Source organism: Drosophila serrata, unplaced genomic scaffold (genome assembly GCF_035046125.1).
Source record: "Drosophila serrata isolate PLE 108 unplaced genomic scaffold, ASM3504612v1 contig_165, whole genome shotgun sequence".
NCBI lineage: Eukaryota > Metazoa > Arthropoda > Insecta > Diptera > Drosophilidae > Drosophila > Drosophila serrata.
The window spans coordinates 3,349,511-3,372,526 of NW_028257063.1; the positions used below are offsets into that span (position 1 = coordinate 3,349,511).

At 40.7% G+C, this 23,016-nt stretch overlaps 3 protein-coding genes across 33 annotated transcripts in view; 1 reads left to right on the plus strand and 2 right to left on the minus strand.

Annotated features, from left to right (window-relative positions):
* Nucleotides 1-2,427: 2,427 nt before the first annotated feature.
* Nucleotides 2,428-3,844, plus strand: Tsen15 (tRNA splicing endonuclease subunit 15). Its single transcript, XM_086827173.1, has 4 exons — nt 2,428-2,573; nt 2,620-2,722; nt 2,777-2,930; nt 2,986-3,844. The coding sequence occupies exons 1-4, from the start codon at nt 2,571-2,573 to the stop codon at nt 3,080-3,082; spliced, it is 357 nt and encodes a 118-aa protein (XP_086683299.1). The 5' UTR covers nt 2,428-2,570; the 3' UTR covers nt 3,083-3,844.
* The window catches only part of Pkn (serine/threonine-protein kinase N), a 41,425-nt gene continuing 21,491 nt past the window's right edge, over nt 3,083-23,016 (minus strand). For 6 of the 31 annotated variants that reach the window (XM_086827139.1, XM_086827141.1, XM_086827140.1 and 3 more), the window contains 10 exons: nt 21,944-22,265; nt 18,539-19,080; nt 10,205-11,515; nt 8,167-8,886; nt 6,125-6,334; nt 5,397-5,981; nt 4,962-5,333; nt 4,794-4,901; nt 4,595-4,735; nt 3,083-4,529 (listed from right to left, as the gene is read on the minus strand). In XM_086827139.1, coding sequence (XP_086683265.1) covers nt 4,386-4,529; nt 4,595-4,735; nt 4,794-4,901; nt 4,962-5,333; nt 5,397-5,981; nt 6,125-6,334; nt 8,167-8,886; nt 10,205-11,515; nt 18,539-19,080; nt 21,944-22,265 — 4,455 coding nt within the window. In that variant the 3' untranslated portion in view covers nt 3,083-4,385. The other 25 variants (XM_086827160.1, XM_086827162.1, XM_086827161.1 and 22 more) reach the window with 12 other exon arrangements.
* Nucleotides 11,892-15,612, minus strand: LOC110177083 (uncharacterized). The gene is made up of 3 exons (XM_020943611.2): nt 14,321-15,612; nt 13,833-14,267; nt 11,892-13,772 (listed from the first exon to the last, which is right to left on the minus strand). Exons 1-3 carry the CDS (start codon nt 14,513-14,515, stop codon nt 12,138-12,140), a joined length of 2,265 nt encoding a protein of 754 aa, XP_020799270.2. The 5' UTR covers nt 14,516-15,612; the 3' UTR covers nt 11,892-12,137.

Below are 23,016 nucleotides of genomic sequence, written 5' to 3' on the forward strand. Positions count from 1 at the left end.
CCACATTCGCCTTCTCCTTCTTCTTCCGCCGGCTGGCTTATGGCTCATGGGCCATGGCTCATGGCTCTCTGGCATTGACAAGCTCCATAATGGCCATCGACCGCAACATCTGGTTTATGTTGCCAGTTTGCGTCGCTCGGTTTGTTGGTCTTTGGAGGCGGAGCAGCCAACTATGCTTCCTCGCATTGATTTCCAGGTACACACACTCCCACCAACCTTCACCCCACCAGCCGATGAGCAGCCTAATTGAATATCCTTGGCATCCTGGCTGAACTTTGGTCCAAAACTTCACAAATACAGTTGCAATTGTTGAGGTTGAAAATGTCTGAAATAGAGAGAACGTAAGATAATTTTAGGTGAAAGGGGTTTTTGTTTGGAGATTTTAAAGCTAATATTTATTTTCTTATTACAATAAAAATGATTAAAAATGTGATATTAAACTTGAAAATAACCTTGAAATAATTTGTATACTAATCTAAATACTTGTTTTAATGTTTTTAGATGTTAAACACTTTTAAAATTATCATATCTTTCTAAGTTTAAGCAGTTAAAGATTTATGTCTGACGATTTAACAATTGAAAAATATTCTTTAGTTTTTAGTTAATTTAATAACTTTTTAAAGTAATCTTATAAAAAAAGGATGCTTAGGATAAAATCGATCATAACTTAGTCAAAAATGCATTAATTTTAATTCGGAAAGTTTTCCCATGTTAGTTTTTATCAGGTTAATAAATCTGCATACTTCATTTAAAATCTAAAAATTTGTTCAATTTTTGATAATTTTATGATGTAACCCCTTATAAAATTTTCCAAATTTTGAAAAAAATAGATTTTTGCTAGACATTGCCACATCGATTTGACTTTTCATGCTGATCAAGAATATATATGATTTATAGGGTCGGAAATGACTCCTTCACATCGTTTTTAACTTCCGACTTACATTAAAAGACAATGCAAGGGTAAAAAAGTAGTCTTCGATTTAAGAGATTTATGTCATACATGGCGTATACTTAACGAGAAACCCCTTATATCAAGTATACGCCATGTGTCTGTTATAAATTTATAAAGATAAGTAATTCCAGTTAAAAAACAAGTTTAGCAATTAAATTATTTGGTCGAAACGGAAATCGATAAAAAATAAGTTTCTAATATTCGATATTTATAAATATTTTTACATTAAAATTTTTTCGACAAATCAAAGTTTAAAAATCGCTTAACTAAGCCAAAAATGCATTAATTTTAATTAGGAAAGCTGTTCTGTGCTAGTTTTTATTAGGTTAATAAATCTGCATACTCAGTTTATGGTCTTAAAAAATTCAATATTTTGTCAATTTTTGACAATTTTAATGATGTAACCCCTTATAAAATTTTCAAAATTTTGAAAAATTAAATTTTTGTCGGACATAGCTAGATCGAGTCAGCTATTGATGCTGATTAAGAATATATATGATTTATAGGGTCGGAAATGATTCCTTCACATCGTTTCAAGCTGCTGACTACAATTATAATGTTCTGCAAGGGTATAATAACTAATTAAAGTAAATAGTTCCTCTAACCCTTAGAAGTAGATTTTTTTTCTATACATAATAGATACTCACAGAAGTCCCACTGTATTCCGCAAGGTGCTGTTCCTGTTTCTCCAATGCTCCCCACTGTTTTCTATATTTTTCCGGAAAGCATAAGTTGCTTATCGCAGACGCACATTGATATGCATGCACATGTGGGAATCCCAGGGATGCTGCTGGGCTGTGCTGCTCCTGCCAAACCCTTATCACTTGGTCTCGCAACCGGAGAAGACAGATAGACAGGCGGACACACTGGGGGAAGTCCTGCGGCTGCGGAGACCTCGAGGAATGCCTTGGAAACTGCTTTGCATGCATATCCTGGCCAGCCATTCCCATTCTCTCTGGCCAACTGCATCTACTTAGCATAATTTGCCGCCTCTTTGGTGTCTTCGTCGTTTCCTCTGAGCAATCGGTGGGGGTTTTTTGGGTTTAACTCCTTCTTCTTGCCTGTCAAGTAACCAAGTTGCTTTGCTATTTCGTCTAGACAAAGACAATGTCTGCATACAAAGATTATGTTTTGATAGAGACAACTTGGCAGATTATTAATGGTTAATTTGAGATATTTAAGGTACCTAAAGAAGTAAATGGGGATGAGTTATGAATTTATTTAATTTAATTATTAATTTGTTGAAGATCAACAGAGAAACGTGTTCAATATTCGAATTATGAATAACTTAATTGACTAAATAAGACATTTTTCTTATAATAATCCCTTCAAACTAATCAAAAGTTTTTAAATTAAAAAGGGCGCCCTAAGCTTAAAATATTTATTTGCTTTACAACACTTTCAAAGTGTTGGCAGTGCTTTTTATAAGCTTTTGCTTATTCCCTGCAAGTTGGCAGCCCAAAAAGACAGCTGTTGAATTGTGTGGAAAATATATCAAAAAATATTCAAGAAATCAATTTAAAACCAAATACTACTTAAAACTGTATTAATCAACATAAAATATTTATATTATTGTTTAAAAACTGAAATAAAAAAATATAAACAAAGTTTAACAGCCATGGTAAGTAGCATTTCTCGAACCGGTAGGTCTCAAACTTTAAGACAAGCGTGTGTTTACCTTCCAGCTTTTACTCAGTGACTTCACAACTGTATGTCCCAACAGTTTGATGGCAACTTTGGGTTTTCAAATTTACAAGGACTTGAAAAATGGTAATTATTCTTATATTTTATGTAAATAAAAATTCGAAAAACTATATATTCCAGAAGAACAAAGATTGGACTACCAGCCAAAATATGATGAAAATTTAAAAGTGTTTTATTTACTGAAGGGAGAAAGCCAGGCATATGTGCCCGTTCTTCACACAAAAGCAATAGATTTTCTCCTTATCCAAAGTCTGCAGGAAAAGCTGGAAAAAATGTGAGTTTATAACAAATTATTAGTTAATTATTAGTGAATTTTCTCTCCATCACAGAACCATATTTCTGGCCATCTTGGATAACACAGCCACCATTTTATATTACCAAATGAGCAAGGGATTCTGCGAGAAGCCCATCAAGGAAAGCATTTAATTAATAGCAATAGATACATTTATTCAAAATCATATCAATAATATGTATATATAGTATAAGTTACAGTCACAACTTGAAGCTTAACAAAGTGACTGATTTTAAAATTAAATCGACAATCATAATCATAATAATAAAAATGACAATAGAAGATCTGAATTCTTGTTTTCGAATCGTTATTTATCAATAATTATGCTCACATAATGATAGGCTTAGACGCTACACGTTTCAATAATAGATTAAACTTAAACAACTAAGCATTACATTTAATATATAGCGTATATAGGATCCTAGGCCATATAAATATATATAGATCTGTGACAACGAGCAGAGTTCTTCGTCGCTTTATATATATTCTCGATCCTCGTATCAATCCTTCCGTTCTATCATCGAATAAAAATGCTCAAAGCAATACAGTTTCTTGTATATATGTAATTGTAGGTGTAATAATAATAATAATAAATAACAAATGTTTTTGCGTGTGTGTGTGGTTTAAAAAATATATATATATGTATATGCATACGTTAAAAATTAAAACACAACTCGGGCAATGGGGCTGGGGAGTTGATGATAGCGCAAGGCAATTTACAGAGCTAACATTTATATAAAAAACTGTAAATATAAATATTTATTTCTCTCGCTCGATTTTCACTTTTCTCATTTGTATCATTTTGTGGGTAAAAATGAGCTCGTTTCCTGGGATGTGTGCATGCAATATATATGTATATGTTCATGTATAAAATATATCCTTGAATTTGCTTGTCCTTATATGTCATCTCTCTACGAAAATATGCTTTCTGCTTATTTAAAGGCCATACATAACTCTCTATAAAATCTATTCAGATCGGGGATCCTACAAAAAATGTTCAACGCTGCGTATATAAGGCTTTCCTAGGCTTTCTCAGACTATATTCAATGCGGGCTCGCTCTCGTTTTTAGGAAAAATAAAGAATAATCTACTCTCTGTGTGGATGGAGGGATGATGGTTATGATCTGATCTGGCAGATATCGGAGGTGGTTTATGATTGATGATTGACAAATGCGCTTGCTCTATGTACGATAAAGGTAATTTGGTTTGGTCTCTTTCTCTTTCTTGCTCGGCCAGGTCTCTCTCATAAATACATTATATTTTCTATATAGTTATTAGTTATAAATATATATATATATGTGTATATATACGTCCTGTATGTTTTTCTCATATAAATATTGAACTCGCATCCGACGACTTAACCAAGTAAAATAATTACGCGAAACCAAACTTGGTACACAAGTAAAAGCACAAAGGTTAATATTGTAAAAGCCATCATCAACACCATTCGGCCGTGTATGAAAAGTCCTGGAAGAGCACCTGCTCGTCCTCGGACAGATGGCGTGGCTCCTTGGGCGGCGTTAGCTGAGCCTTCTCTGACGTGAACTCCTCGTCAAAGTTGGAGACATCCTCCAGATGGTTCTATAAATCAAATATATTCAAAATTAATGGAATATCTTTTAACATCCGATAAGATTTCAACTCACAATAGTGGGCACAAAGGGAGGCTTGACCTTTCGCAGTAACAGATCATCCCATACAATGGAACGGAAGAATGCCTGCTTCTTAACATCCTCCGCATCACGTTCCGAGGAGCCCAGACGTCGCTCTGGATTCTTTCGCAGTAGCTACAGGATAATTTTAATAATTAAATGAGCTCTTAAGTATATATATTTATTCACTCACCCTGCGCATCACGGCTATGGCCTCGAGTGAGAGGAAACGCGGATAGCGCACCTCATCGTTGACAATTGAATCGAATACCTCCTCCTCATCGTCACCAGGGAAGGGAGACTACAAGAAAATCCATTTAATTACAACGTTGAATAAAATTATTCCTCCCTTGCAGCTTACCTCGCCCACCAACATCTCAAAGATCAGCACACCGAGTCCCCACCAGTCCACTGCCCGTGTGTACGATGTTTCCGTGAGCACTTCTGGTGCCAGGAACTCGGGTGTGCCGCAGAAGGTGCCCGTGCGATCGCCAAAGCCCATGCCCTCCTTGCACAACCCAAAGTCTGCAATCTTTACATAACCATCGGTATCCAACAGCAGGTTGTCCAGCTTCAAGTCGCGGTAGATAATCTTGTTTTCGTGGAGATACTGAAGACCTAAAACTACACAGGCGGCATAGAAAACAGCTCGCGGCTCCAAGAAGACATCTGTGTGGATGTGCATCATCAGATCTCCGCCGGCAGCGTACTCCATCACGAAGCAGACGTGTTGCTTAAATAAATATTTAACTATTTAGTATATATAAATAAAGATAATCATTATCGGGCTACTCACATCGGTCTGGAAGCACGAGTACAGGTTGACTAAGAAGGGATGACGCATGGCATTGGCCACCTCAAAGATGCGCTTCTCGCTGAGCAGCGATTCCACCTCATCGCGGGCTATAATGTCGCCCTTCTTGAGCGCCTTAATGGCATAGTACTGGTTGTTGGTGCGCAACTGCGACAGGATCACCTTGCCGAAATGACCGCGTCCCAGGACGCTCAGCAAGCGGAAGTTATCCAGCGACAGCATGCCGGCATTGGGAGCCTGCTTTCCAGAGCGTCCCACCTCAATTCCACCGGAATACTGCAGGCCACGGGCCACATTCCTGCGCTGATTGGAGTTGCTGCTGCTGGCTGAGGTGGCAGCTTGTGCCGCCTTGGCCACATTGAGCTCATACTGATTGGCATAGATGGGTTGCTGCTGCGGCTGCTGCTTCTCCTGCCTTTGCGTGGGCTGCGGGAATTGTGGAGCACCAGCTGACGCATATATAGTGGGTGTGGGTGGCTCTTGGATGATGGGCGACGATGACTGAGCATACTGCTGCTGCTGCTGTTGGCCTGAGCCCACATAGAGTTTTCCCAACTGCGGGATGACCTAATGGACACAAGAAAAGCTAAACTTTAGTAGGGTTTCAGGTTGATTAATAAACACAACAGCAACTACTAGTCAAAGGCTACAACTTGAGAGCTTAGATGATGAGATATCCTTTCTTAGGTTAATCTTTCCCTTTTTGTTACCTGTTGCGCTTCTTGGTCTTCTGTTTCTAACTTTTCAACTGTCTCGAGGTGAATACTCTCGACACAGGCCTCAGATAACACTTTTTTCGCGGGCTGCACCGCCTTTATCTCCGGCTGTGGGTCCGGCTCCGCCACCTCCTCGATCAGGCAACTGGTCGTCCGGCTGGCATTGATCGGTTCGAGGGTTATATGTACAAGACTAATGCGGGCCTGCAAGGAGGATGGAGTATGCTTGATTGAGCGGAGAGAGCTTCGATTGAACTTCCAGGATAACCCAGGATAGACACATACGGCAGCGGATGCAGGACTGGCGGGACACAGTAACAGTTGGTTGATGGCACGCGACGGAGACAAGTCAAGGTAATGAAGGAGTTGCTGATGATGACTGGGATGCTGTTGCTGCTGGATCGCAAACATTTGCCTCACGACTAGCGCCAGCGCTTGGAAAGTTGGCACAATCATTATGACGTCCCTACATTTCGATCGATAACAAATACACCACCGATACGAGGGACAGAGAGAGATGTGGCTAAGACCGCGGCGGCCAACTGAAGGCGAACAAGTGCCAAAGTCATGACCAGAAGCAGGGCTAGCACCGCTGCTAGCCGCTTGGCCGCTTCTGCGTCGTTGTTTTGGGTCTAAAAATGACCAACGACACCGAGGGAAATGTGACAACAACGACGGATACAAGTGTACATACAGACAAAGCTGGGACACACACAGATATGACCACAACGGACGGATACATCTTAGATGAAAATGGAAATGTGGAAACCTCCCTCTGCTGCTGACGTTGCAACGTGAGGGGGCAGGTGTGTGTGGGGACAAAAATTAAAACATTTTCCCTACCGCGGCACGTGAAACGGCGCACTTTCGCTGGCACTTTCCAACCCCCCAATGCTCCTCCTCCTGCTCTTCCTCACATCCCTGTGATCTTTTCGTTGGCGGATCTATTTAAAACGCTTAAAATTGTCACTTTTAGCTTTCATTTCATTTCGATTTAAGCAGCAAAATCAAAAGGAAAATGTATTTAATAAATATAAAAGAAATACTCAAAGCTCTCAAGTTGTTTAGCCTCATTTTAAATAATTTAAGAGTGTTTCTACAACAAACTAGGGATGTATCATATCGAAAATATTGTAAACAATATCATATTGAAATGTTAATTATTGAAACTTTAAAATCAATATTTGTTTACTTTAAAATCAATATTATTATATATTAATTACTTTTTTGCAACTGTAAAATGTAGATTTATAGATCAATACATATTGTCCGCTAAAATATCAATACAAAATCGATTTAACAATATTTTCTGGCATCCCTAGAATAAACCAAGCTGCGTGGGTTAAACATTTGTCCATTAATTACAAATAAAAGGATGTTTCAACAACATTTAAAGCTCTCAAGTTAGGTACTAAGAAATTACTACTCTCAAGCCTTTAACTACAAACAAACTAAGCTGTGCTTGGTTAATAAAAGCTTTGCCAATTGATCATATTTCGTATTTATATTAATTCTAATTAATTAATGCATTCAATTTCTACATATTCAACAGTGTTAGCTCAACTTTTGGTTAGTTCTACAACGATTTTTTAATAACTTGTGCTTGTAATGTGCATGTGTATGCCTTATTTTGTTTACAGTGCGTATTTATGTGTGTGTTTTATGAATATTATATATGTTTATTTACACAAATTTTGGGGGCTTTGTGGGGGTCTCTTGAAATAATTTAAAGCCAAAACCGGGAAAAACACACGCACACATAGAAGAAACATTAAACCCATAACTCAAGTCAGAAACGAAACAAAAAAAAAAAAACATAAAAAATAGTTATAAAATTAAAAAAGAAATCAGGATTAGTAAAATAAATTAAAAAAGAAAAATAATCAGACTGCAGGGACAAAGATATCAAGGGCTGAACCTTCACCCGGCAGCTGAGAGAACAGAGATTGCAATTAGACCGGAAACCGGAAACCGGAAACAGGGAACCGGTAGCCGGAAACCAAACCAGGAAATGTGAAGAAAAAAAACCTCCTAACCTCCACACAGAAACGATCGCCGGCACTGGAGTTGTGACTGTGGCTGGTATGCAACCGACTGCCCTGGTTATCGTTGCCTCCTCCTCCTCCTTCTCCACCGCGGTACAGATACTCGTCATCGTCCTCGGGATACTCGACCAGCGGCGATGGCGGCACCGAGCGCACTTCCTCCTCCCGGCCGCCCAGCAGCACCACAGGCGGTAGGGTCAGGACGGGACGGTGCAGCTGCTGCTCCACAGCGGACGGTGGTTCGGCATTGGGTTTCTGGGCGGGATGTGGCAGTGGGTGTGGCTGTGGCTGTGGCTGCAACTGAAATTGGTTGTGGGTTGGGCTTTGGCTTTGGCTGTTGCTGTGGCTGTGGCGGGAGCTTGGCAAGATTTGCTGGTGATTGCTGGCAGGCGGCGTTGGGCGGATGATTAAGGCGGGTGGCGGCGGCGGTGTCGATAGCTGGAGCTGACTCTCCTCCAAATCTCTGTGCTGCTTCTCACACAACTCGAGTATAGCCTGGCGCTGGGCCTCTTGGAACTGCTGCAACCGCTGCTGCTCTTGCCGCTGGCGCTCCTGGAGCGCCTGCTGCTCGGTTAGCTGCTGCTGCAGCAGCAGATTCTCCAGCGCCTCCGGATCCAGCGACATGTTCTGCTCCTTCAGCAGCCGGCGCAGGGTGGTGGGACGCGAGTCCAGATCCGACAGGAAGTCGAACTCATGCAGGGCATCCTGCAGCTGTCGGTGATTAACGAAATCATGACGGAACGGAAACGGAAACGAAAACCGTGACGGGCACACAAACACACAGAGACAGATACAGTGATAGAAAGAGTTTGGGATTGAGATAGAGATTGAGATTAAGGAGGATGAAGGCGGGCCAGGCAAAGCAAGGTGTGATCGAAGAAGAGAACCAGGTGAAAGGGAAAGGGAACAGAGATAGAGGAGAATGAACAAGGATACTGTCGAAAGGATAATAAAACGCGATTGAAAAAGCAAAAGATGAAAGATGCTGATGATGATGATGATGGAATTGGATTGGGCAGCCAGGATTCTGGGGAAAGCGAAGGCTTCATTGGACCTACTTTAGGGGTTTCATTTTCACCCTATACTTAAAACATTAACTTTGAAAGCTTTTAAATAAAGACTAAATTTGTCAATATCTTTCAACAAGTTTTAAAATTTATGGATTTAAAATTTACTGAGGTTTAAATATTAGGATTACCTGAATCGATATTAATCGATATTTAAAAAACTCATAACTTTGCCAAAAACGCATTAATTTTAATTCGGAAAGCTGTCCCATGCAAGTTTTTTTTATGCTAATAAATCTGTATACTTCATTTAAAATGTAAAAAAAATAAAATTTTTGACAATTTTAACGATGTAACCCCTTATAAAATGTTGAAATTTTTGAAAAAATTAAATTTTGTTCGGACATGGCTAGATCGACTCGTCTGCTGATCAAGAATATGTATGATTCATAGGGTCGGAAATGATTCCTTCACATGATTACAAGCTGTTGACTAAAATTATAATACCTTGCAAGTAAGGGGGTTTCAAAGGATTTTCGGTAACGGTTTTCAATAGAAACTTCAAAACAAAAACCAAAATAGTAACAAAAACAAAGATATATATTGAAAACTCAGCATAAAATCAATATGTTTTTGAGACAAACGACATCCAAGACCTGAAAACCCTATTTCTTAGTACTCCAACCGACATTTTTCGATCGATGATGATTCTGCATGGAGTTTAGGAAGATATTTTTATGCATAATAAAAACCCAGCACCGAATAATGCCCAATGGAGTGTGATTCTGTACATGTTGTGTGTGTGCTTGTGATAGTGAATATATAGATACATGAGAGAGTGAAGTGGCGGAGGAGTGGCAAGTGGCAAGTAGCAGGTGGCAGGCACAACGATTCAAACCAGAGCTACAGGTACACAGCTAAATATAATACATACGTCGATCTTTATACAGGGTCAAGGTACAACTATATATTGAACTGTACAAGGATCGCTTTATAAAAAATAATGAAAGGATTTGACTTACCTCCTGATCCATAATCGGAGTGGTGGTGGACTTGAGCACAGGTGGTGGTGGTGGCGCCGTTGTGGGTGCCGCAGTGCGTCCGCCCTGAATGACTGGAACTCCTCCTTTGCTTCCAGCTCCCGGCATCTGCAAGCTTAGGGTGTTGGGTCGCCCAGCACCGACGGGTGGCGACTCCGGTGGCAAGACACTGATACCCTGCATATGCATGGACAGGGGACGCATGCCGCTCAAGCCGCTGGCAGCTGGATCCGGATATTCACCCGGTGTCTCCACATGCTCGTGCATACCGGCATCTGGATCAAATTCAAGATTCTGGGCCTGCTCTCCCGGTGTATATGGTTCCGGTTCGACCAGGGCATCCGACGAGGGAGTTCGTGAAATCGGTGACTCCGAGTCCCGGGAACCACTGACCACCATGGGTGACCCCGTGGCAGTGCCAATGGGAGCTCCGCTCGCAGATCCCGTACCCATATGCACATGGTTGGGAGCATTCCTCTTGAGCAGACGTCCCCAGGTGGCCACATTGATGTTCATCTGCTTGGCCCGCGAGATATTCTTCGCCTGCTGCCTGTTGAAGATCATGCGCTGGCGTCGCAGCTTCGGCTTCTGGGAAATCATCGGGTTCAAGAACTTGACCTCCGCAAAGAGCAGACCCTGCGGCTCCAGCTGCAGGGCCATGCCGTGTCGCACATCGTCGATGAACTCCTCCAGGCGCAGCACCTTCACCGCACACAGCGACCGCCAGTCACGCCAATAGACACCAATCTCCAGCTCACGGGATCGATCTAGATCGATGGAGAAACGCTGATCCCAGGCCTGCTGCGAACACGGCTTCCACGAGGTCTGGCCCACCGTGATGTTGTCCAGCTTGATGGCTGCCATGATCTCGATGGAGGTCTCATCCTTCACCGAATAGCTCTTCGAACTGCTACGCGAGGTGACACCCTTGACGAAACTCCTCAAATCCCCGGGACTCGAGTTGTTATCCTTATCCCTTCGCGAGCGTCCGGGTACATCTTCCAGCAGATCCTGGCATCCCATCAGACGCACTTCCAACTTGCCGGTGACACTGGCACAGCGTCCAAGCGAGGACACTGACTGATAGGGTCTGCCACCCAATATTCCTCCCTGTCCCGACTGCAGCGAGGTGTAGGTGACTGGAGCTGGCGATGTCGATTGCTGGAATATCTGCAGCTCCGTCTTGAGCTGCTGAGCGGCAGGAGAGTCAACGGGCAGCTCCTGGCGACGCAAGTCCAGGGAGTGGCGCAAGAGATCTAATTTTCGTGATGATTCCGACAAGCGTCCATGGGCCTGGTTGAAAGAAATAACAGATATTAATATCAATTTATAGTTAATAAAGGAATATATACTAGCCTTTTCATGAAAGTGAATTTATACTTGAGTTCATTTGTTAATAAACTTTTTTAAAATATACAAAAGTATCTAATTTTATTAAATTCTGAATGCTTTTGAACTTAACCCCCCATTTATCTTCTGTCGAATTTGTCATTTCTTGTATATATACTTAATAAATTAGCCTTCAAATTATATATGCTACACTAATTAGATATTTGACAAAGTATAGAAATTTATGGAATATAAATAAGATTAAATCAGCACCCAAAACCAAATAAATAACAAAATATTCTTAATATTAAAAATTCACCGAATAAATCAACCATTTCCCTTTACAAACTATTGTTTTCTTTACTTTATTACAACATTAAAATTGATTCAGCGCACATTTCAAGTGTTTTTCTGTGTGAGGAACATTCGCTTACATTGGCTTACTTCTAAATCGAAAGAAATTGGGTGTTTTAAGGACTTCGGGATTAGGGTTTCGGGTTAATTGGTTTCTCAGGGAGCAAGCTCCAAAAGCAAAGTGTTAAATGCAAGCCTTAGATAATGAAATAAATGTATGATTTCTGCAATTCTACATTTTAGGTCGCCTTAGCAGCGGTTTTTCGCCCAAAGAGAAGGCTCTTCCGCGCAACTGAAACCTCTCGGCCATCCAGCGTTGACAGCTCTCGCACTGGCAGCTGGGATTCTTGGTGGGTCCCACATGATGGCCAGGTTTCCGTGTCGATGCCACAACATTGCCAAAGCGTCGTGCCTTCTCCAAATGCTCATGAGTGTAGCCGGAGAGGGATGTGGACGTTTCACTGGCCAAACTGGGACTGTCTCGTGAAATCTCAAAGCGGCGCACTTGCAGTGGTGAAGGCGTTGGTGCCGGCACTGTGGTGCCAAAAGTACTGGCCGATGTGGTGCTCGGTGGGGCTTCACTTCCACAACGCAGCACTGTGGTGGCTGCGGACAGGAGCTGGGGAGAACTACGCTCCGAGGAGGGTGATCCAGAGGCTGCCACCTGTACACTGAGGTTATCGCGAGCCTCGCTCTTCCAACGATAGCTTGGGTGGAGCAGCCGGAAGGGATCAGTAGTCGAAGCAGCGGCGGGTTGAACTGGTGCCGTGGCTGGTGGCGTTGGTCCACTGCTTGGCCCGCTATTGTTGGGTCCAAAGAACTGCAGAAAACCTGGACGATTGCGTGGAAAATGCGAATTCTGCTGCAGATGAGACTGAATCTGCCTGCCTGGGTAAGTATTGAAGCCATTGGCATCCGAGAAGCCATCCGATTCCGAGGGTATGGTATCGCTGCGCTGGAAGGAGCTCCTCTGCGATTGCACCTCTGTGATTGTCTGTAAAGGATGCGGGGCTGGTGCTCCCAAGTGCGTGTGCACTGGACTGTGGTCCAAGGAGTGCTGGCGGGACCACAGACGCTCCATCTGGCTAATGCGCAGCCGATCCAGCGAGTTCTCATAGTCAAAGCTATCCGACTTGGTCAAGCCGAAGCTGACATTGGGCGTGTCTACCTCATCCGTATCCTTCCACGAGGAATCCATATAATCGCCAGTGCCACCGCCACCCATAACACTCGATATACTGCTGCAGGTGGCATCCCGTGGCATTGTGGATCTCGAGGAGTTCGGATAGGTGCTACTGCTGGTCTCATCGCTCGGCTGGCGCATGTATTTCTGCCGCAGATTGGCCAACTTGGCTGCCCGCTGGTCACCGATGTGCTTGCGGAAGAGCAACTGCTTGGACTCGCTCACTTCCTCGGCGGTGCTGCATTTGGTGATGGCATGTCCTAGATTTAATTGCTCCTTGTGCTGATTCTGTGATCCTGAACCACTCTGCTGGTTGGGACTTTGAGCCAAGCGTCTGGGCATTGCTCCGCCAGAGATCCGTTGGTGGCGCAGTAGCATCTGCTCATTGTCCAGCACGGTTTGCGGTGTGGAATTGGAGTCTAGTTCGTAGCGTTTGCTGCCAGCTAAATCGGAATCCGAAGAACTGGAGCTGGCTTGTCGCTCATCATCGGCCATCTCCTCTTCCTCCTCCTCGGAGCCAGTGCAGTAGACATCAATGTGTACAGTGCGGGGCTTTTTCTCGCCCGGATTAGAGGGACGAGGCGTTGCAGCAGCAGATCCTTGACTTGCCAGCGGTGGTATCCTCGACATTGAAGCCGATTTGAATGTGGACGAGGGCGTAGTGGGCGTGGGCGAGTAGGGTGGCTATTTAAAGATTGAAATTATTATAAATGTAAGTAAATTCCTTGAGTTTCTCCAGCTCACCACATATGTGTTAGCCTCCTCCGCCTGCCGTTTGCTGGTTAAGTTCATCAGCGCTTCGGTGGTGGCCCTTCGTTGCTCATAAGCTGGACGCCTTTTGGGCACCTGCTCCTCCGTATCGCTTGTCTGGGAGAAGGCATCCCTCAGCTGCTGGGCCCGTACTTTGCTGTGGTACACAAAGGGTTCGTTGTTTGTCGTCACTATCCCAGCATCCTGAGGCAGAAAATCCGCCACAGCGGATACCATTATGTTGCAGGTGCTGCGACATCGTGTGCCGCACACTTGGGCAGTAGCTCCCACGGGAGATGGAGCAGGAGCAGGTGCCGGAATTCGAGCAGCTCTGGATGCCTGGGGACTGCCGAAAGCAGAATCTGCATTGGTTGTGGCCGAGGAGTTGGTGGATCGGAAGCTGGCTCCAGTGATATTGGTGGCTGCTGTCTGCAAGTGAGGGTTTAATAAGGCTTCGGTTTAGTCTAAGTATCAGTACTTACCTTATCCACATCCTGCTCCTCGGCTTCCTCGGAGGGTGTACACCATTTGTAGACCACACGCACCGGATGCACTGCCTCTGGGGCACTCAACTCCTTTTGCACCGGCTCTCCAGCCCGGGCAAAGGTGAGATGTGCCCGCACTGTCCATTCGGCGGTCAGTTCGTGGGGCAGTGGCACCTGCTGCTCCTCCTCCATGACTACGCCTTACGCACTATGAACACATTTCGGTGGCAGCTCAAGGTGCCATATATATTTATACATATATATATCCACTCACGCACTGTACATATGTCTATCTATATATATATTCTTTTATATTCTTATAACGTTTGCTAAAAATATCAAGAAACCGTTTTGATAGTTTCTATCCTCGAACTACATTTGATTGTATTTATTAGTTTTTACACTCGAAAAACCAAAAGGTTTACATTTGAAATTAGCCAAGAATTTAAAGGTAAGTTTATAATATCAACAAAAACGATTTGTTTATGGTTTCATTTTGGAATTTTCCAGAGAAATTCAGCAGGGATTTTAATTAAATATTTATACCGACTTGTTTTCTCTAAAACTTTGAGTATTGAAACAAGTTACTTGATATTTAAATATGGCTTTGTTGAGTTTAAATTTATATTTTTTTCACTGACAATTTCAAAAGTATTATTTCCTTTAATTTTCTCGTATTTTTTATATATTTTTTTTGTTCTGTATTTTTAGCTTCATTCAGCCAACGCTCACACACATACACACGTTCACTATTTCGGTGTGAAAACACTTTCGGTTTTTGTAAAATTTTCGTGCTTCTAAATTTATGTGATATTTATTTTTAAACAAGATTTGTGTGTTTTCTTCGTTACGCTAAAATTGCAAGATGACCCCAAAAGCCAATTTTTTGAGAGGACACTAATGATAATCCATATGAAACATCAAGAAATTACGCAATTTTAGGTTGCAGGGCACACGCTGCGTATGCGAAATGTAATTAAAGTTCAATTCTAAAGGAGTTTTTTATATATTTTAAGTCTTTCGATTTATTTTAGAGTTCACTTTTCTTTAGTTTTATAGTATTTTACTATTATTTTCTTATTATTTCTTTACTAGTTTAATTATTAATACATTTTCATTATATATATATTACACTTTCAACAACTTTTCACACATTAGAAAGTAGAAAACAGAAACGATAAACCGCGACGCAAACGCAAAAAATAAAAATAATTAAAAAATTATATATTTCGGGGGGAAAAAAACACCAGGCGTTGGCGGCGGCAATCGAACTCGCACTGAATGCCGCCAGAGGAAAAGCTGCTTTCCGCTGCGGGAAAATTCGCTAGAGAAGCACACACACATACACATTTACTACACTAAATTTCCCCCATATGCTTTTTAGAGAACTTTGCGCTCCGTTTCTTATGATGGCTTTATACCCGACTGCTCATTCGCTGGCCGATCAAACATTCTATAAGAGACGTGTGTGTTTATGTACGGGAAAGAAGTATCGTATCCAATGTTTGTGTGACGTGCCTGGTTGTGCCAGCCAGCCAGCCAGCCAGCATACACACATAGTTCTATAAATGTTTAGCAGAAAAGGCTTGCTTCGATCAATATGGCCAGAAGGGCATTGGTTTTGTATTTGTGTTTATTATTGTTTTATAGCTTAGAGATCGCATAAAAACTTCAACGATATATTGTTCACAGAGTAAACAAAAGTGAAAATGCTGAAGGGTAAAGGATTTATAGATCATGGGAATAGATCTTGAACCTAACAGGAAGTTGTATGAAATACATTATAAATATAAGTATAAATACAATACATTATAAATATAAATACATTATAAATATAAATACAATATAATATAAGTGCCAGAGAAACTGTTGTTAAATGTAGAGGATCACTAAGTATCTTTCAACAATCTATGACCAGTAAGTATCTATGATCAGTAAGTAACTCTAAACATTAAGTATCTATGACCACTAAGTAACTCTAAACATTAAGTATCTATGACCAGTAAGTAACTCTGAACAGTAATTTTCAATGAACATTAATTAACTCTGATCAGTAATTAAGTATGACCAGTAAGTATGTATGTATGATCAGTTACTAACTTTGAACACTAATATACAATGACTTGCAACTTTTGTATCACAACACATATCTGGTACTTGGCCGGCAGCAGTCACTTCGTTCCGGGGATGTTAGAACTAGTTGAGAATCATATGCACAGATGTGCGAGATTTGTTTTGGAACAAATTTAAGCTATTTGACTGAAACTATGGAGTTATTATTCAATATAATTTTACTACTATATAAGTCGGAGCAAGTAACTATGAGCAGCAAGTAACTCTGAACAGTAAGTATCTATGACCGCTAAGTAACTATGATTAGTAAGTATCAATTAACATTAAGTAACTTTAATCAGTAAGTAAGAGTGGACAGTAAGTATGTATGATCAGTTATTAACTTTGAACACTAGTAAACAATGACTTGCAACTTTTGTATCACAACACATATCTGAGACTTGGCCGGCAGCAGTCACTTCGTTCCGGGGATGTTAGAACCAGTTGGGAATTATATGCACAGATGTGCGAGATTTGTTTTGGGACAAATTTAAGATATTTTACCGAAACTATGGTGTTATTCTTCTATATAATTTTACTACTATATAAGTCGGAGCATGGCGAATCGGTGGACTATATATATACATATATATACCTGACATAAGAACTATTGGAAAATTTTAAGAAAAATAATTATAACCTTTCCAGCTCTCAACTAATTTTCATCAAATTTGATATATAGCCATAATATATTAATCTAGAATTTTGTGTAAAATGTTATGGAAATCGGACTACTATATCATATAGCTGCCAAGTAGAGAAAAATTCAAAGCGGTGAATAAAATGAAAGCTGGCATTACTATATTGGTTTTTAACATAAATATATATAATTTATACTGTATTAAATACTAGTGATGGAATTTTAATCTGCAAGTGAGCTTCCTTTCTTGTTTCTATTAAGACTTTCCTTTCTTCTACTCTAATCTTTTTCCTTGTCTCATTAAACTTTAATTTGTATTATGTCTGCGAAACGCACTGTATTTGCGCTTCATTTCCCCCTTTTTTTTTGTTGTATTATTTTTTGTGCATCTGTCAGTTGCAACCGAACCGCAGAACAAATAAATATGAGAATGGGGCCTGCAAATAGAATATTTAGGCCACCATCGCCCCGGACAACATATTGTTGTAATTTCTATGGCTCTTACTCGTGATGCTGATGCTGCTGCGGAAGTTAAAAACTCGCAAGTGTGTGCTTCATGTTTAAATTCAAAGACAAAACCACACGAGCGGCATTCAGTGAGCGCAGATATAAATCACAAAAGAGGAAAAATGGGAAAAGAGGAAAAGCGGCAGCTTTGCCACGCGACAGGAAACGCAGACATTGGGAAATCGGTGAAAGAAAGAAGGAAAAACCCCAATATACACTTGTAGCTAAGCATTGTGAAATTATTGGGAAAATACATAGCAGAATTTACAGAAGAAAATCTATGGGTTTATTTATGAAAATCGTTTCTGTGTAAGTAAAAAATTATTAGGGCAGGCCCTGAGGCACACACACTTGCCAAATATCATATATATTTCGTATTTCTTTTTCTCTTTTTTGTTGTACTCCCAAGTAATTGCGTCGCTTCACGTCCGTTTAATTAATGAGACGACAGTTAGCGGGCAAAAAAGACTTGACGAAACGAAAACCAAGAGAAAAAAAATAAGAAACGGACGAGCAAGCGTTGAAAAATATTTTAAACAGCCGCATAATTAGCTTTCCTTCTTCACGCTTCCCGTTTTCAGTTGCCGGGAAAAAATCACGTATACGTAGTGAATATACCAAATATGAATCATACGACGTGTGGCCATATGGCAGCAAGACACAAACACACACCTGAGTGTGTGAAGAGCTGTGTAAAAGGGGGGAAGGTACTGCTACCAAGTCTACCTAGCCAAGAGCCAGCTCTAATTAACGCTGGGATTAGCCCAATTATGCGGGGTTTAGAGAGATTAAAAAAGGTGTGACAAATATATATTACAATTTGGAATTTAATGTTCTTAAATAAAATTAACCTACTGAGAGGTTATAAAAGAAAGTACTCCTAGATGTCCTCTAATATCCCCAAATTCACTCAAGTTCTTGAAAAGGTATAGGTGATATATATTTTCTCGACTCACCTCCTGTAACGCCTTCTTGTCCGGTGCTCGGTTCGCTGTTTGGAGCGTCCTTATAACATTCTTGGCTCCATCCACGACAGCCGCCTCAATCCTCAGCCTATGACGCAGCTCCTCAATTCTCTCCTCGAGAGATGTTTCCATACTCTGCGGCTGACTGCTACTGTTCCCGCCATGCTCATCCATCATTTGACGTGTGGCCCTCATCCGATCGGCCTGCTCCCGGTTCTGCTTCACCTTGATGATCCGCAAACGCAGGAACTCGATCTTGGCCTTTGAATCGGCCAACATTTGATGGGCCTCCGCCAGTAGTTTCTTATCGCAGCCAATGCCCAGCGATTGGATCATATTCTCTGCGCCAGTTTTCACCTTCATTTCAATCTGCAATTGTTTTTCCAATGAGGCAAGGACTTTGTCATTGGCCGTGGCCGGTCCACCGCCCTCGAGAGTTGTAGAGCCACCAACGCCACCGCCACCACCAAGGCCTCCAACAGCTCCGCTGACCAGGAAACCGCCATTGGGATCAGTGCAGGCAATAATTGATTCTGTAATTGGGGAAAATTAGAGTTAGTTTTTGATGATACATATAAAATTTAAAGACCTTTTTTGGACATATATTGAGTACATAAGATTTTCCTCTCTATAATTGCAATTGCATATATTTTCCCTGCACTTTTCACATTTATTCAAAGCTAAAAGTCTTATCAACAAATTACAGGCTAGTATTAAGGCTTTTAAGAGCCTCAATAAGCAAAATGATTAAGGGAACTAGCTTTACGTAATATCGCTATGAATTGTTGCTAATTTCACAACTTCCTGTCAAGTTGAAGGTTTCTATTATTGCTTTTAGATAATATTTGAGTTCGTTTGTGGAAACAAACTACTAATTATACTATTTTATTTGTAAGAGAATGAGAATTTTTGTTATAAATAAAGGCCTTGTCATCGACCTACATTTCCTCTTTCATTGTTTGTTATTTTTTACAGGCTATTTATTTCTTTTATCCATAAGTTTAGATCGAAATACATGCATTGAAATCATTTAAATAAAAGGAAATCATGCATTTTTGTGCTGCATTCTTTTGACAGCTGCCAAACATGTCAATTGCTATTCGACAGTTGCGAGAATAGACCCGACATGGCGCCAAACAATGGAGCTAGCTCCTCTTCTGGGTCAACTCTGCTATTCCGCCAAACACGGAAGCGTATAGATTGAATGCCAGAGAACTCTGTCTCCGTCTCCGTCTCCAACTACATCTTCCTCTATGACAATGTAAACAAACCGAAAGCAGCACATTTCACGCCAGTTGTGTCAATAGTTGGCTCCCATAAAATAGAAAAGAGACAAGAAATTGAGAGACATTTCGACTTTGCTGTCTGCCCATCACAAAGTGTTTTGTTAATAGATACAAGGGTATATATATAGCATATATATAAAAAGCGATAATCAGATCTTTCACACCCTTTACAATGGGTTTTTGTCATCAAACCACGGAAAGGAGGAGCTTATTGAGCCAAGAAAAGTGTGGTAAAAGCAAGTGCGTGACAAAGACTTGTTAAAAACCAGTTTAAACATTCTGAAAAGCTTGGAACAATTTCCACAATGAGTTTATGTGGAAGTACCATTTTTCTATAAGAAATTAAGTTTTTAGTTTTATGAAAATCGAAATAATACAACTGCCAGAGAACGGGTTGTTAAATGTAGAGGATCAGTAAGTATCTTTCAACAGTAAGTTCCTATGAAGAGTAAGTAACTATGACCAGTAAGTATCAATGGACACTAAGTAAATATGAATAGTTACTAACTTTAAACACTAGTAAACAATGACTTGCAACTTTTGTATCACAACACATATCTGGTACTTGGCCGGCAGCAGTCACTTCGTTCCGGGGATGTTAGAACCAGTTGGGAATTATATGCACAGATGTGCGAGATTTCTTTTGGAACAAATGTAAGCTATTTGAATGAAACAATGTAGTTATTCGTCTATATAATTTTACAAGCTTATAAATCGGAGCATGCTGAATCGGTTGACTATATATACAAATATATATAGCTGACATAGGAACGATCGGACGATTTATAGAAGTATGATCAGTAATTAACTATGACCAGTAATTAACGCTGAACTGTAAGTACCTATGAACATTAAGTAACTATGAACAACAAGTAACTATGATCAGTAAGTAACTCTGAGCAGTAAGTAGCTCTTAACAGTAAGTATCTATGACCAGTAAGTATGTATGATCAGTAATTATCTTTCAACACTAATAAACAATGACTTGCACTTTTTGTAACACAACACATATCTGGTACTTGGCCGGCACCAGTCACTTCGTTCCGGGGATGTTAGAACTAGTTGAGAATCATATGCACAGATGTGCGAGATTTGTTTCGGAACAAATTTAAGCTATTTGACTGAAACTATAAAGTTATTCGTCTATATAATTTTACTACTATATAAGTCGAGCATGGCGAATCGGGGGACTATATATATACATATATATAGCTGACATAGGAACGATCGGAAAATTAAGAAAAAATAATTATAACTTTTATAGTTCTCAACAGATTTTAATCAAATTTTATATATAGCCATTATATATTAATGTAGAATTTTGTGTACAATTTTATGGAAATCGGACTACTATATCATAAAGCTGCCATACAAACGTTCTATAAAAATAGAAATGCAAAACGGTAAATGTAATGAAAGCAAGAATTACTTTATTGTTTTTTAACATAAATATATATTATTTATATTTTATTAATTCCTAGTGATTGAATTTCATTCTGCAAGTTCATAAACTTCGGCGTGACGAAGTTAGCTTCCGTTCTTATTTTTAATTACAATAGTTCATAACTAAAAACAAAGTTTTTTGGGCACAAAATTGTTTTAATTCAAAAATATCGCAACATCCAACCCTTATCCATTTTATATATTTTAACCTGAGTCGATCTACATTATATTGCAATAAATTGAACTAGTAACTAAACTTTTCCCATTACAGATAGTTTCTACCAAATTGACTTGGCTAACAAAAGCTGGCCACCTAACCGCAGTGTATCTTCTACCTGAAAAAGGTATCTCAACTTTATAGCGCTACCTCAACTTTACTTTGTGGTTTGTTTTGGTTACAACTTTGCCCCGCCCTTTGGTTTTATAGGGAAATATACTACATACTACACTTGTTGTCCCTCGTTACAGCTGCCTCAAACAAACCCCAAAAACTTGTTGCACAAAACTATGCCCAACTCTTGCGTATAATTGCAATAGTTTATGATTGGCTTTTTGAAAGTTTTCGTGGCTCTTAATGGATTTTCGAAACGAAATGCAAGACACTTGAGGGGAAAATGTTACTCAATACAACCCGAAAATAAAGGGAAATAAATGTTTAGAGACTCACCTTGTCCATTGCTGTTGACAGCCGTGTTGGCCGAGGTGAGGAGGATCTGACTCTCCAGCTCCTGCAACTCCGACTTGAGCTCGGCCAGCTTGCTGTTGCTCTTCTTCACCAGAACGGCCACATTGCTAAGGGAACGCCGATCCTTGGCCACCTCACGGAGCTTCTCGGCGCCCTCCTTGATCTTCAGCTCCTTGCGGATCTCGCGTCGAATGGCCTCCTTGATCTCCTCCAGCCGTATGGACATACAGCTCTCGGGCAGATTCTCTGTGAAGCCATATTTGTGACTGAGCTCGTACAGAACGGGATGCTTGATGTATTCGCCCTAAAGGGAAAGACATTAATATAGGAAATTAGCTAAAATCTTGAGAATATATAAATAGTTCTTATAATCATATACAATATAGAAAGTTATCTTTTCATGTCACCAAACTCACTTCTCCGCATATCTCATAGCAGGAACCATTAACCGAATCTATATAGAATTTGGCACCACCAACACTGATCCCATCTTCAGCAAACTCAGCATCATTCTCTGGACCAAAGACACTGGTTACCATTCGGTTCCAGAGATTACCACCACCACTACCACTATTGGATCTCTGTGCAGTCGAGCGTTTACTGTGTCGACGACGTGGCAGAGAGTTGCATTTCCGGCCATTTCCGGCTCCTTCATAGATCTGTGGGATATCCGGATCTTCCGCTGCATACCGCTGGCTGTGAGGACTGATCATGCTGCAGATTCTCTTCACCAGCCTGGACATTATTTAGTACTCGGATTTCACGTTAACTCGTCGTCGCCGTTGGGTTTATTACCACCTCGCTTTGGTCATTTTACAGCCGTTTTCATGTACGCTGACAAGTTCACGGTAATTAGCTGGAATACAGCCACTGCCTGACCCACAAAAAAAGGTAAAATAAAGTATACACTTTTATTCACACGACTTGGACTCTGCAACTGCTGTTTATCAAGAAAATGTTTCCCCCCCCCTGGGTATACTCTTCTTTTACTCTTATTCTTCTTGTTTTTCTTCTAGTTCAACAAGTTTCTTTTGGCTTTCTCATTAAACGGTTCT

Coding starts and splice junctions, on each gene's coding strand:
- Tsen15 (XM_086827173.1), top strand. Junction 2,723..2,776: donor TTACAAGGACTTGAAAAATG/GTAATTATTCTT, acceptor TATATATTCCAG/AAGAACAAAGATTGGACTAC. Junction 2,931..2,985: donor CAGGAAAAGCTGGAAAAAAT/GTGAGTTTATAA, acceptor TCTCCATCACAG/AACCATATTTCTGGCCATCT.
- LOC110177083 (XM_020943611.2), bottom strand. CDS start 14,515: ATGGAGGAGGAGCAGCAGGTGCCACTGCCCCACGAACTGACCGCCGAA. Junction 14,268..14,320: donor AGGAGCAGGATGTGGATAAG/GTAAGTACTGAT, acceptor CCTCACTTGCAG/ACAGCAGCCACCAATATCAC. Junction 13,773..13,832: donor AGGAGGCTAACACATATGTG/GTGAGCTGGAGA, acceptor ATCTTTAAATAG/CCACCCTACTCGCCCACGCC.